At 35.7% G+C, this 14,341-nt stretch overlaps 1 protein-coding gene across 7 annotated transcripts in view; it reads left to right on the top strand.

Annotated features, from left to right (window-relative positions):
• SMG7 (SMG7 nonsense mediated mRNA decay factor) overlaps window positions 1-14,341 on the top strand; it is a 71,284-nt gene that overhangs the window by 23,665 nt on the left and 33,278 nt on the right. For all 7 annotated transcript variants that reach the window (XM_060131870.1, XM_060131895.1, XM_060131879.1 and 4 more), the window contains 3 exons: window positions 7,685-7,716; window positions 10,127-10,244; window positions 12,000-12,132. In XM_060131870.1, the coding sequence (XP_059987853.1) occupies window positions 7,685-7,716; window positions 10,127-10,244; window positions 12,000-12,132 (283 nt within the window). The remainder of the gene's footprint in view (window positions 1-7,684; window positions 7,717-10,126; window positions 10,245-11,999; window positions 12,133-14,341) is intronic.

Genomic DNA, 14,341 nt, shown 5'->3' with positions numbered 1-14,341 from the left:
CATATGGCACTCATCACTTTTTCTCAGGTTCTTTTGCCTATTCATTTTGTAATTAGCTCAGAGACTTACCATTCTCCTCAGTTAATCTCCCTCTTAGTTTCAGACACTGATCTGATTCTCCTACTTTATCTCTGAATTTGAGGCAATGTAGCAGTGAATTCTCTGGACATCTCTCCACCCTGCACTGCTCCCAAATTTTCCTAGCGTATTTCTGTCTAATCTTACCTTCCTCCAATTTCATCCTGCCTCTTTTTCAAAGCCAGTCTTGCCTCCTGTCTTTTTCACATTCTCATGTCTTTTCATCTCTTCCAGAATCGTGCTCTGTTAGTTTTGTTCTTTCCTGTATCTTCAAGCTATTCCTTTTTCCTAGCTTCTTTTCTTCATTCTAAACATGCTCAAGTCTCTCCCATTGAAAAAAAGCAACGTCTCTTTACCCATGGCCCCCTTCTCTTTCTCTTCACAGCCCGGTGTCTTAAGAGTTGCCTTAAACTTCTCCCTCTCATTTGTTCCTCATTCTCACTGCAATTTGACATTTTTTCTTTGTCTGGCAAGGCTATCATTGACTCTTATTTCACCAAATCTAACACACCTTCCAATCCTTATAGTACTTACCCACTGCCTTTGAGATTGTTGAATACTCTTCCTTTTTATCCTCTTCTTTTCCCTATATCACTCTTCTCTTGCTCTCGTACACCTGTAGTTTCTTCTTGGTGTTCTTCATGGGCTGTCTTTCTTTTATCTGCCACTTAAAAATGAAGATAGGGAGCTAGCACCACCCTTCTGCCTTTCTGGGCAATTACATTTACTCTTAACGGTTTTAACTACCTTCGCTGTGCTGATCACTCCAACACTGTATCCCTGGTCTTGATGTCTCCCCTGTGCTTGACACTCATCTTTAAGTGTCTGCTTGCTCACCCCCACTTTGTCAAATACCCAGATGTCCAAGCCAACAATCTGGGAATGATTTTAGACTGTTTCCTCTGCTTTATTTTTCTCCTGCTGATTTTACTTCCAGATATTTCTTGAATCGAGGCTTTTCTGTTCATCTGTATTATCACTTCCTTTCTTCCAGTCTCGCCCTTTTAAAATCCACCTTCCATGCATCTTGTTGTTGTAGTCTTTTAAAAATGCAATTCTGACAATGCTGTGCCCCTGTTTAAAACTCAGCACTGTTCTCCTAGTAGTTAAAAGATAGAATCTGAGCTCCTTAACATGTCATACAAGGCCTCACAGTCTGCTCTCTGCCTTGATTCTCCAGCTCATCTTCTGTAGCTTCCTACTGTGCATTTGATCCATTAATCTACCTCCTTCATTGGCTTAGCTTTGTTTTTTGTTTTTTTTTGTGGTATGCGGGCCTCTCACTGCTCTGGCCTCTCCCGTTGCGGAGCACAGGCTCCAGACACGCAGGCTCAGCGGCCATGGCTCATGAGCCCAGCCGCTCCGCGGCATGTGGGATCCTCCCGGCCCGGGGCACGAACCCGTGTCCCCTGCATCGGCAGGCGGACTCTCAACCACTGCGCCACCAGGGAAGCCCAGCTTTGTTTTTATTGTTGTGATATTTTCTCTGCCTGGAAGAATAACTCCTTCTCATACTTTGAGATTCCCAGACCAGAAATGGCCCTTTATAAAACTAGGTACACATATTCAAATTGTATAGATTGTAGAGTGAACGTTGTAATATAGAGCAGTGGAGTGTCAGGAGATTTGAAAATTCGTGCCAAAACGTTCCATAAAGAGAGAAAGCAAGTTAGTATTTTTATTATATCTTACTGAGAAAGGCTCCTTTAGGAGCAGCATCTTCCCTAGATGTTCTTTTCTATGTGAAATTCAACAGTAGAGTGATGTGATTTATTTTTTTCTGATTAATGCCATGAGACTTGGTGATATCTTAAAGATCTAAGTGTATATGTGCATGTGTGTCTGCATGTGTAAGCACACACTCACCTTATAGTGTCTACTGTCTGGCCTGTTATTTAACACAAATAATTATCATTAGGTTATTATGTTTATGGTCATAATTGTTGGCTACTGTTATCCCAAATACTCCGTAGTACTTTATGGAAATAGGTAAACAAATTATCTTGAAATAAAACCTGCTGTGGCTTTTATTTAAATTTCCAAAAAAAAGTTGCTCTAGCATTACCTCCCAGAACAAAAGAGCCTGATTTACCTTTCCTTAACAACTGTGAGTTTAGAGGATATTGGCTTAATATTCCTATTTTCTGCTCATACGAGAAAGGGGGTTGGAAGGCCAGGTAAAAGGAATCCTTCATTGTATCGGCCCCTGATTTGGAAATGTCCTATATTTTTAAACCATGCATATTAATGTGTGATCATAAGAGAGATAATCCTGTATTTGTTACCTTGCATTGTTATATCAGTGCTATGTATAATCAAGCTGTTTGTTAAAGAAGATAACCATTAGTTTTTTTCCTCTAGTGACATTATTAAAAAATTACCATAAAATGTTTAACCTTTGAAAACCCCAATTCTTTGGGCAATTACTATCAAACATTCCATTTTTTTTTTCCCCTTTACAGCCTTGTATAACAGGGGAACTATGATACAATGGTTAGGAGTTAGCCTCTGGAATCAGGGTGTTAAAATGCTACCTCTACTACTTGCTAACTTGATGACTTTGGGCATGTTACTTAATCTCTATCTCCTTGGGTTTCTTCAGCTATAAAGTGGGGGCAATAATAGTACATAGTGAGGATTGAATGATTACCCTATGGAAAGCCCTTACTTTAGAACAGTGTCTGGCAATAATAAGTGCTAAATATAGTGTAAGCTATTTTAGTATATACCTAGTGCATTAGAATGCATTAAATGTATTTATAGATCTTGATGATCATGTTCTCTCCAAGAGTATTGTTTCAGATGGTTAGCTTTAAACATATTTGATTATCACTGAATGTTTCAAATTTTATTCAGTCTTTTAATGACTTTCTCTTTTAGTGTTTGATAGAAATGCTTAATTTCCCTTATTTACGAACTGAGACAATATATTTAGTATTTTGAAAGCTTTATATTTTATAACTATTTAATAGTGCTATTTTATTATTGAAGGCATGATGATTTTACTTCTTGGATTCTTCATTCATTCATTCTTTTCATTAATTCCTTTAGCTTAAAGTAAGAGTAAAAAGGATCTCATGTGGCCACACCTTCTAGAAGCCAAGAGGAAACATTTAAAAACTATTGTCTCTTTATATAAGCATTGTAACGTTAATCTTTAACAATATTGGTCTTTAACAAAACCAGTAGGTCATTGAGGTGTAGTATTTTTTCTTTATAAAAACGTAAAATAATCAAATAGCCAATTTTGTCCTAATCTTTATGAAAGCAGTTGGTATAAGATCACATATCTATTGATTTGATTTCTTGTATATTATACATTATTTAAAAAAAACTAAGAGTTGTGTAGGGGTGGGAGAATAGGGATTCCTTTTCTTGTGAGATAATTTTTAGTTTAACCCTCTCACCTATCTAAATGGGTATTTTTGGTACACAGAAAAAGGAAGAGTTAGTGGATAATAATATATAAACCTAACCATGTTTTAAGCAATTTGCAAATTAATTCCATCAGAAATATAGCATGGCCTACAAGTACTAACTTTCTGATTACATGAGACTATATTTTAACATAGTCTTCTTTGTGACAAGAATATGACATTAACAAATAAAAATAGATCTTTAGTCTGAGGAAACTGTTACTGATGATTCCTCATATGGGAAAACTGTTTGGTTTGGGAACTTACACATATTCGACTTCTCATTTTTGATGAAGTACTCCCTGAAGCAGGAGAGCCAAAATTTTCTGTAAAGGGCCCGGATAGTAACTGTTTTAGGCTTGGTGAGACATGTGATTGTTGTCTCAGCTACTCACCTCTGCTCTTGTAGCAGAAAGCAGCCATAGACAATATGTAAACGAATGGGCGTGACTGTTCCAATAAAATTTATTTATAAAAATTGATCCAGTGTGAAGGAGGGAATTTCATCCACAGGCTGATCACTGCACTAGAATGTGAATTTTACTTCTTGTGGTCCTTTTGATAAAAATCCCAGGTATTTATTTCCTAATGTGATCTTCTTAAAAATATCTGTTTATTTAATTTATTTATTTATTATTTTTGGCTGTGTGGGGCCTTAGTTGCAGCACGTGGGATCTTCGTTGCCCTTCGTTGCAGCACGTGGGCTCTTTGTTGCGGTGCGTGGCATGTGGGCTCCAGAGCGCGTGGTCTCTGTAGTTTGCCACGCACAGGCTCAGTAGTTGTGGCGCACGGGCTTAGTTGCCCCGCGTCATGTGGGATCTTAGTTCCCCAACCAGGGATCGAACCCACATCCCCTGCATTGGAAGGCAGATTCTTAACCACTGGACCACCAGGGAAGTCCCTGAACCGATTTTTTAATTTAGACTAGTTGTCTTAAATGTTAGGGTTTAATCGACAGAGCACAAAACTGAACCTAGATAAGTCTACGTTAGCTTTTTATGTCATAGAATTTTTTAATTCTAATTTAAAAGAAATAGAAATGACTTGGACTTTGGAGTCAGAAAGAACTAAGTTTGTACTTAATTGTACCTAATTGCTTTGTGACTATGGTCAAATTATTTCAGAGCTTCAACTTTCTTGTTTATGGGATGGGAATCATAGTAGCTACCTCCCAGGGTTGTTACATTTTCCATTTAGCTAGCTTTTCACCATTTCAATTTAGCAAGGTTATTTTAGTCATTAACACATGTCTCTTTCAGAACCTAGGAGAGAACTGTGCACAGAGGAGCATCTCTTCCCCTGTGTTAATAAGGAATCAGAACTCTTGGAATTTCAAAATGCTTGAACGTTCATGTCAGATAGTTTTTATGACATTTTTGCACTTTTGTTAGTGTTTGGATTTTTAGTTTTACATTTTTCTTGGGCAGATTATAGTGTATAAAAATGTAGAGTGAAATTTTGATCTTTGTTTATCAAAGCCTAGAAGCCTGCTCCAGAAACTTTTAGAATTATAGTTCTTCTCTTACTGATGGCCCATCAGAGAAGCAGATTATTTGGAAATAGTTCCTATTATATGCTCAATATGATCTTCATTTGACTGGAAATTGGTATCCTCGTTAGGCAGATGTTAGCATACCAAGATGACATTTGTTCATCTTTACAAGCAAATCTTGTTTGGAAAGAGAAAGCAATCATTAGACACATGATCCTAAGTGTATCTTGTATAAACTAGAGTATGTATTTTTAGCTAACATATGGAAGCATTGTGAAATAAGTCCTTTGTAACTTGGCAGCTCAGAATGAAAGGTATTGAATCCAGTGGAGATGCATAAGTAAGGTTGGCTGTCTCAGTATAAGGTTCATAAGTTAGTACTCTAGGAGGGTTTTGGGGTGGGGGAGGAGAGGAGGTTGTTGGTAGGTTAGGATGTGTGCTATTCCTAAGTATGATCTTAGGGTTTTTTTTGTTTTTTCGGTATGTGGGCCTCTCACTGTTGTGGCCTCTCCCGTTGTGGAACACAGGCTCCAGACGCACAGGCTCAGTGGCCATGGCTCACGGGCCTAGCCGCTCTGAGGCATGTGGGATCTTTCCGGACCGGGGCATGAACCCGTGTCCACTGCATCGGCAGGTGGACTCTCAACCACTGCGCCACCAGGGAAGCCCCTGATCTTAGGTTTTAAGGGCATAAATCAAATACTTTGTGAGTTTTTTTTTTTTTTTTTTTTTTTTACGGCTAAAGTTTAACACTAGGCTTTATGGATAATGGAATTTGATGTGATGTTACCTTTTAGGACTAAGTGTAGCTGTTTATTTGGTATTGTTCATTTATATTGATAGTTCTTGTGGTTTGTGGTTTCTATAGCATCCTATTGTGATTCTATTTGAAAGCTTAATTTTTAAAAAATATAGATATCTTTTTAAAAGCTAAGAAAACAAAAAGATTCATGTTATGTTTTGATGAAACTAAAATTCACAATTGTTATCAAATAATAAATTACATAAAGCATTTACAGTAAAACTTATAGAATCTCTAAATATTCTCTAGCTTTTATGTCAAATTTTGTTTTTAAAAATGGAAATCTCGTAAGTTTATATACTTACCTTTTTAGAGTATATGAAAATAATTTAGCCTTTTTTCTTTCTTCACTTAAAAAATATGTATTGAATGCCCACTGTGTAGACAAAGAAGTTGTGATGGTGAGCATTCCCAAAATCTGTGATACACACTGTAAAGAAAAAATACAAGTGCTTTGAGAGCATAAAACAGGAATATCCTTCATGTATGCAGGGTTCAAGTAAAGCTTCCTGAGGAAGTAATGTCTCTACTGAGACAAAGGATGAGTAATTAACCAGACAAAGGAGGAAGATGTATTCCTAGCAAAGGGACTCTTCTTTACAAAGGCCCTGAGCGTCAAGGGAGCCAAGCACATTGGAGAATCCAGAAAGAAGTCCAGGGGCTGGAACACAGAGACCAAGGAGAGAAGAGAATAATGGTAGAAGTAGAGTACAGAGACTCTATTCAGTTACAGAGGACTTTGTAGACCACTTTAATAAAGATCTTGGTTTTTACCCCTAAAAGCAGTGGAAAATCATTAAAGGGCTTTAAGTGCGCAATTGGTGAGGTCAGATTTGCATTTTTTTAAAGATCCCTCTGATAGCAGTGGAGAGAGCAGAATGAAATGAGACGAGTGAAGTGGAGAAAACAATTTGGTGGCTTTGCAATAGTCCAGGCAAGGGATGGTTGTAACTTGAATTATAGTGACTGAAGAGGAAGTAAAGGGAGAGCTACAGATTAAAGATGTATTTGGTAGGTAAACTTCTTTGGAGTTGATAGATTACCAGGGATTTGAGAGAATGTTATCATGGATGACTTCCAGGTGTCTGCTTTTCACAACTGGAAAGCCATGATACATTTGCTAAGGTACAAAACACTAGAAAGAGAACCAGGGATGGGGGTGGGGATGGGTCATGAGTTCAGTTTTGGACCTCTTGAATATAGGCAATTCTTGAAGAATTTGGGAGAGAGAAAAGAAGCAGCAGCTAGAGGAAAATCTAGGATAGAAGGTTTTAAAATCTGTGAGAGAATAGGGCATGTTTAAATACTGTGAGAAGGATCCAATAGAGGGGGAAGTTTTTAAATTATTGAAAGGGGGAGAGGGTAATTAAAGGAGCAGAAGTCCTTAAAAAGGTTAGAAAGAGCATACCTAAGTGTAATTACTGGTGTTAAGTAAGAGATGCAGTACTGCTAGTATTTTAACAAGAGTAAGAAAGAAGAGGGCTCTGTGACTGTAAGTGTTTAATAACTGGGCATTGTTTTTCCTGAGGTATGGGGCTGTCCTTTGCGGAAAAGAATTGAGGAGAATGGAGATTTGAAACAGTTATAGTGGCTAGTGAATTGAGAAACATAGAATTTCCTGGCCTCAGGGAGGGAAAATTTGGAGGTAAACAGTAAGAAAATGAACTCTACTCAGTAGAAGAGTTCGCAGTGACCCTGTGAACTTGTAAGGAATGGCATCAATTTGCCAAGATCTAATGCTACTCTAAACATTAAAGCAGGGACACTATTTGCAGTGCCACAAATAGAGCTGTTATACATTCTTACTGTCATATATAATTTTACTTAACTTTTAGTGTTACTTACGTTGGGTGAGCCTAGTTTGTTTCTAACTGAGGTTCTTTTTCCCTTTTTTAGGCAGGCAGAAGTCCTGAAGGCTGACATGACAGGTATTTGCTGGCTCTTTTGTTCTTCACAACTTATTTTATACCATTAAATTAAGGGAAGTGTATCATCTTATTATACTACTTGTAGTACTGTCCTGGTTGCCAGAGGGGATGATAACTTACTATTTATTTTAAATATTTATTGTTTTTATACTTTGAATTCTTACTTAGATGGCTTGTCAAAATTTTTATGTTATCTGTGCTACACTGAGTTGAATATTACTTAATTTAATGCATATACTCATTTAATTTTTACAAACTATTTATCAGCTACTTAAGAGATACAGAAAAAATAATTCGTATACCATATAAACACAAATATCTCATAGTATTAGATTTATATCTTTGTGTTTATAATTCCCCAAACTTGAATAGTAGGTAAACCTTCAGAAAAAAATGTTTGCAGGAAAACTCTTGTGAATTGAAAGTCCTTGAAATTGAATGAGCTACCTTGCCACTTTTCTTTCTTTTCTCACCTTTTTTGTTTTGAATAACAGCCAAGGTGTTTTTGAAAGAATAACTGGAATTAGTCACTAAAAGGAGCAGAGGAATTTAACTCCAAAATAAGGAAATATATGGCAATAACTATGTAGTGATCAACATGTTCTCTATAACAGCATAACAGCAATATGCTTTCTATAACGGTCCTAAAATGTAAAAAAACAATAAGTGCTAATGGATCTCATGCTAATTTTTCAAGATTTTAGTTCTGCAGTGAAACCTGCAAAGAGTTAAACTTGTAAGCAGCATACCTGCCAAAATTTACAACCAAGAGGAAATGGGCTATTTAGATCTCTTTTTCTCGACCTCTAGAATTGCAGGCTAATGTTCTAAGAATTTTAGGTAATCTCATTGTCATCTTGCTCAAGAAAAATAATGGAAAAACCAAAAACACTTTTTATAGGTTTATAGTTCTTCCCATTATTAACATAACTGTCATCATCTTCCATACTATGGATTCTGATGTCAGCTCTGAGCTACTGTATTATGCTCTTGTATTGGCATTGTAAGCATAATCTATATTGCGTGACAGAAATTGTGCATGGAACAATGTTAAGCCATCTATATACCTTTCACATTTTCTTAACTCTTGAACACCCGCAGTAAGTAGGCTTAGGGTTTGACTTTTGTAGGGGACATTTGACCTGCCCAGAAGGTGACCTGTCCTTAAGATACTAAGTCTGCTCATTTAAATGACAGTCTCACTGATAGGTCAGAGTTAATGATCCCTTACATTCCTTTTCCTGCAATCAGTGAATTGAAGCAGGGTTGAATAAATCTATAAATCTATTTATTTAGTCATTAAAAGCTTAATAAGGAAGGGACCGAGAACCTGATACCAAAAAATAGGCCCTATTTTTTAGTAGCCAGCAAACTCTTGTAAGGATTAACTCTGATGTTTGGGAGTTTCTGTATGCAGAACAGGATTATGCTGGCTGTAGATACTAATAGCAGACCTAAAGGAGAGTGAAGATTATGCCATTGTGCAGCGGCAAAATACTAAATGCAACCAGACAGGCTAACTAGCAGCCGGAAATATATAATTGCAAAGTCCATTATTAAGTTCTTCTCTTGAGGCAGCTCACTGTCAATTATTGCACTCATAAGCCTAGTAATCAGAAAGGCTAATGTGCCTTGTAGGACTCTGGCAGACAATATGGCCCCAATTTGGTATTACATATAGTTATAGCCTGACTTTCTGATTTCATCTTGCACCCAGTCTCTCATTTGGCCTCTTGAGCAGTTTAATCACTGTCTGCTACTGGTCCTCATTTACATTAAATAGCAAGTACGTATTGCTCACAAAAGTGTCTTGGCAAGCAGTCTACCGATGGTTAAAATAACACTCACTGTCAAGACTTTACTGGCTTGACATACATAGGAGAGTAGGAGTAATAGCAGAATGCCCAAACAGCTGCTGGATTGTGAGCTGACAGGAGGATTCTGTAAGGACAATTGTGAAAATGATTCAAAAGAAAAAGAGAAAAGCTTCTTTGGACAAAGAGATATAGTTATGAGAGTAAACAGACCAACTTGGCAGTCCGTCATTTCAGATGGGGTGACTTATTATGAGGCATATGGCTTCCTATGGTATGAATGCATAGAAATCCAAACCAAGATCAAAGCGTGAACCATTCTCTTTTTTTAAGCCTTTTTCATTTCATGGCATTATTTCAAAACTAAAAGACAAATACAGACAAATACAGAAGCATTTTGAAACAGATGTAGTCATTAGCCAAAAGGTGAAAGTCATCTGAAATGTAGTAGTATAAAACTTCTGCAGCTATCTATGATATCTGTTTAAAGCATGTTTTTGCTTTGGGGAATGGAGGATGAAGGAATCGTTGGTGTGGCATAATGGTCTTAACTATCTGTTTATCATCTACTGTTCTGTTTTTGTTTTGTTACTCAGATTCTAAGCTGGGTCCAGCCGAGGTCTGGACATCCAGGCAGGCTCTGCAGGACCTGTACCAGAAGATGCTGGTTACTGATTTGGAATATGCTTTAGACAAGAAAGTAGAACAGGATCTGTAAGTACTATCATTTGGGATGTCCCTGTAAGATCAGGAATCTCACCAAGACTTTAGAATAGAAGAGAACAATTTGGTTGTTTCTTTTTAACCTATTTCAGAGTAAGCTTTTTCAATGAAAAAAAAAAAGGAAAGAAATTCTAATACTTGTGATCTTTTTGAACAAAATATTTGACCATTGATATTACTTTAGATACAGTCTTAGGTAGCAAGAGGAGAAATGTTTAGAGTTGAGTTTTATTAAGGTCTTCAGGGCGTACCATAAAAACAAATTTGTATGTGTTTCAAGTACTAAGAGACAGTGTTTGGATTCTCTGTATTGTATTCAGTCCTATATTTGAGCCATGATTTAAAAAAAGAAATACGAAGTAGGCTTTCTTTGATAAAGATGATTCTATAAGTTTCTCCCAAAGGAAAATGTGTTTCCATTGTAAGGAAAATTCTTCCTTTTAATCCAATAAATAGGTGTTTCCTTTTTTCCCCCCTAATAAGACTAAAGAAAGATTTTGTATATTTAGGCTATTCCACTCATTCTTTCTATTAGGGGTGAAATAGCAGATGACCAGATTCCCAACTGAGTAAATAAATGTCTTTCATGGAAGGCCTTGCCTTATAAATTGGAACAAGGACATTAGCCTGGTGGAAAATTAAAAATCAAGAATATTCTTTTCAATAATGCCTGTTACCCTAAGTAGTGGTGAAGATTAGTTTTTCCTATATTGCACACCTAACCTTTATATTGTTAGGAGATCTAGTAATAGAGCTTAATCACAACCACTCAAACCCATATTTTTGATATTAGAGTCATGGATAAGATGGCATCAAAAATGCTGAGGGAGTGATTGATTGCCCTCATAAATCATTAAAAACCCCAGTGCTTCAAAAGAGCCTCAAAAGCTGCTGTTGATAAAGAATTAGGTACTTTCCAGGTAGGTTGTAAACCCTCTATCTATCTGTGTTTGCTTCCTTCAGCCAGTAATATCTTCCCTCCATCCTAGTTCCCTTTTTTTGTTTTGTTTCTTTGTGATTTCCCCTGTGATTTCCAAATTAGGGAGTGACTGTATTTCACAACTGAATTTAAAATGATTCTCTATACAATTCGAAAGGCATTTTATAACAGGATTTTGGTGTGCCATATTTCAGCATTGTGTTGTTTCTTAGTTTGAACAGCCAAAATTGAAATGTCAAAATGAGTTTATATTTCAAGCTCTAACGAAAATATTAACCCCAAGAGAAATAAACAAACTATTAAATAGAACTAGAACTGAGTGCTGTGGGAAATAAGTTTTAGAGAAATAAGAGATATGGCTTAATATTTACAAAAAAATCTCCCCCACCCCCACCCCCAGACATGCCACTTGATACAGAACACTCACATATTTTTTGACACAATGGTGCAATGTATGGAAATTTGTTAATAGCTTGCTTTTACTTTGGTCTTGCCACTGTAGTTCTAATTTTGTATGAGGATTCCTAAATAGGTTCTAAGTCTAGTAGCCCTAAAAGGTTAATAACTGAAGCCACAGTCTGATTATTCGAACATTTGGTAAGTGTTTACTAAGGTCAGTTGCATTCTACTGCTTGTCTAGTCTTGTTCAAAGGGGAGCATAAAGTTATTTAAGTGAATAACTTTAATGCAGGTTTACTGTCTAGTGTGTTATAATTATAACAAACAGTTCTTTCTTGTTCTCAGGGGGACCAGTGTCTGCCCAGTGAGTCACTGCTATACCAAATAGAATTACATTTTGTTTTCAGCTGGAATCATGCCTTTAAGAATCAGATCACAACACTACAAGGCCAGGCAAAGAATCGAGCAAACCCGAATCGGAGTGAAGTTCAGGCAAACCTTTCTCTGTTCCTAGAGGCAGCTAGTGGCTTCTATACTCAGGTGAGTTCTGCACTGTATACCAATTTTCCTAAAATTAGTAGTGAATATTTTCTTTGTACACATCTTGTTCATATAAGCACTTGGGGTACCCACTGTATGGTCCATCCAGGAGTTGATCACCTATAATCTCAGATGAATCAAAATGTCTGAAATTACTTACCATAAGACCTTTAAAACAGTAAAGACTGATGTTAAAAAGGTGATGGTTCAGCTTAAAGGTTAGAGGTATTATTGTGTGAATTAAAAAAAGGGTAATGAGAGCAATGCCTTAGTGAAACAGCAGAAGTAGTGAGTTACAGGTGGTAGTAGAGCAAATGTAAATGTATGGGTGTAGTCATTGTGAAAGTAACAGCTATGTTTTGCCAGGTAAGACATAGTCAAAATTCGTGATATCAAGTGAGTTTTCATAGTATTATATATACAGTAGAATTTATCTGGAGCTTCAGTGCTATTAAACTACCTAAGAAATAGAGCAGCCTTTCCTCAGTTTGAATAGTAAGCTATTATTTATTGTCTTCAGAGACTTTCCTTGTCCTTAATTACATCTTGATATGACTTCTGAATCAGGCGAGGTAAAAGAATAAATAAATGTTTTTGGACAGTGAATTTTATTTAAGCAGAATTCTTTAGAAAACATCATCTCATCCACTTGTAATAGCATTCATAATTTAATTAATAACGTGTATAAATTCTCATCTTATAATGACAAGACAAGGTTTTGCAGATCTTGCTCCGAAAGAAATTCAAGAACCTACTCTCTGTGCTGCTACTTGACCATTGCTACCTGTATTTTGGCTCCATTTTGGTTTTACTACTTTTTAGAATGAAGAGAAAGAAAATACTGTTAAAAGATATCAAATAGCCATCATCTTACAGAGATTATTTGTTTTACTTAGACTAAAACATTCATCACAGTTCATCATTGAAAGAACTCAAGTATGGTTCTTGTTCTCAAAATTCATTTTTAAATTGATGCCAACTTTTAGCAAAAGTTGATATTTCTGGAGAGGGGAATTGTGGTTTGCCGCTGACTAATCCTTATTGGCAGATGTTAAAGATTAATTCATTCTACAAGTAGCTATTAAAAGTCTACTCTTTGTAAGGCACAATACTAGACACTGAGAATTGGAGAGAAAAGAGACCATCTTTAACTTTCAAGGGAATATCCAGTCTAAATGAGGAGATGTATACATTAATAGATATAGTGTTTCTTTTGGCTTTCTGATTATAAAAACATGCATACTAATTTCAAAAGATTTGAAAATTATAAAAAGTCAAAAATTTTTCATTACCCTCTCATTCAGGATAAATTACCACTTTTAATATGTATGTTTCTAGTGTTTTTATACTTTCGTACATGGTTGTACCTATTCATTCTTTTATCAGCTTTATAAACATAATGTAAGTTTTTCCTTGTATTATTAAACAGTTTGATAAGCATCTTTGTTTATAAAGCATTTTCTCTAATACTGGATTACTTCCTGAGGATAGGTTCTTCATTGGATGGTGAATTAAATCATTGGATGAGTGGAGCTTTAATACTATATTGATACACATAATTGTTTTCCCAAAAGGTTATCATTTATATTTTTGTATTTCCATCAGCAGTGTATGCAAGTGTCTGTCTTGACATCCACTCACCAGTGTTAAATATTTCAATAAAGGCAAATGAATGATTAATTGAATAATTTATACTTGATAGATGGAAAAGAATTTTTCATTTAAAATTTAATGTAATCTAATTATTAGTGATGTTGAACTTTTATATTTTATTACATATTTGTATTTTATATAAATCATTTATTCATTTACTTTTCCCTTTCATTGTTCAGACCCCAGTTTTTTCCATGGTGATTTGTCTGAGCTTTTTCTATATAAGGGGATATTAATTTTTCTTCCTTTTTTTTTGACAAACATCTTTTTCTCCAATTTCGTCTGTTGTTCTTTCATTTTATTTAAAGTTTTTTGAAATACAGAAGTTATCAGATAGTTTTTGTTTTTACAGTAGTTTTTCCTTTGTCCATTTGTCCATAGATTAGTGGATATTTAACAATAATACTTATATTTAAAAGAACAAATAGATATTATAATTCAAAATATTAAAATTTGAAAACAATACCAATATCCTGCAATAGAGTAATGGTTAAATAAATTATAGCCTATCTGAAAAATGGAATTATGAAACTATTATAAATGGTATTTATGCAAA

Source organism: Lagenorhynchus albirostris, chromosome 2, assembly GCF_949774975.1.
Source record: "Lagenorhynchus albirostris chromosome 2, mLagAlb1.1, whole genome shotgun sequence".
NCBI classification, from domain to species: Eukaryota; Metazoa; Chordata; class Mammalia; order Artiodactyla; family Delphinidae; genus Lagenorhynchus; species Lagenorhynchus albirostris.
This window is presented reverse-complemented; position numbering and strand designations above follow the sequence as displayed.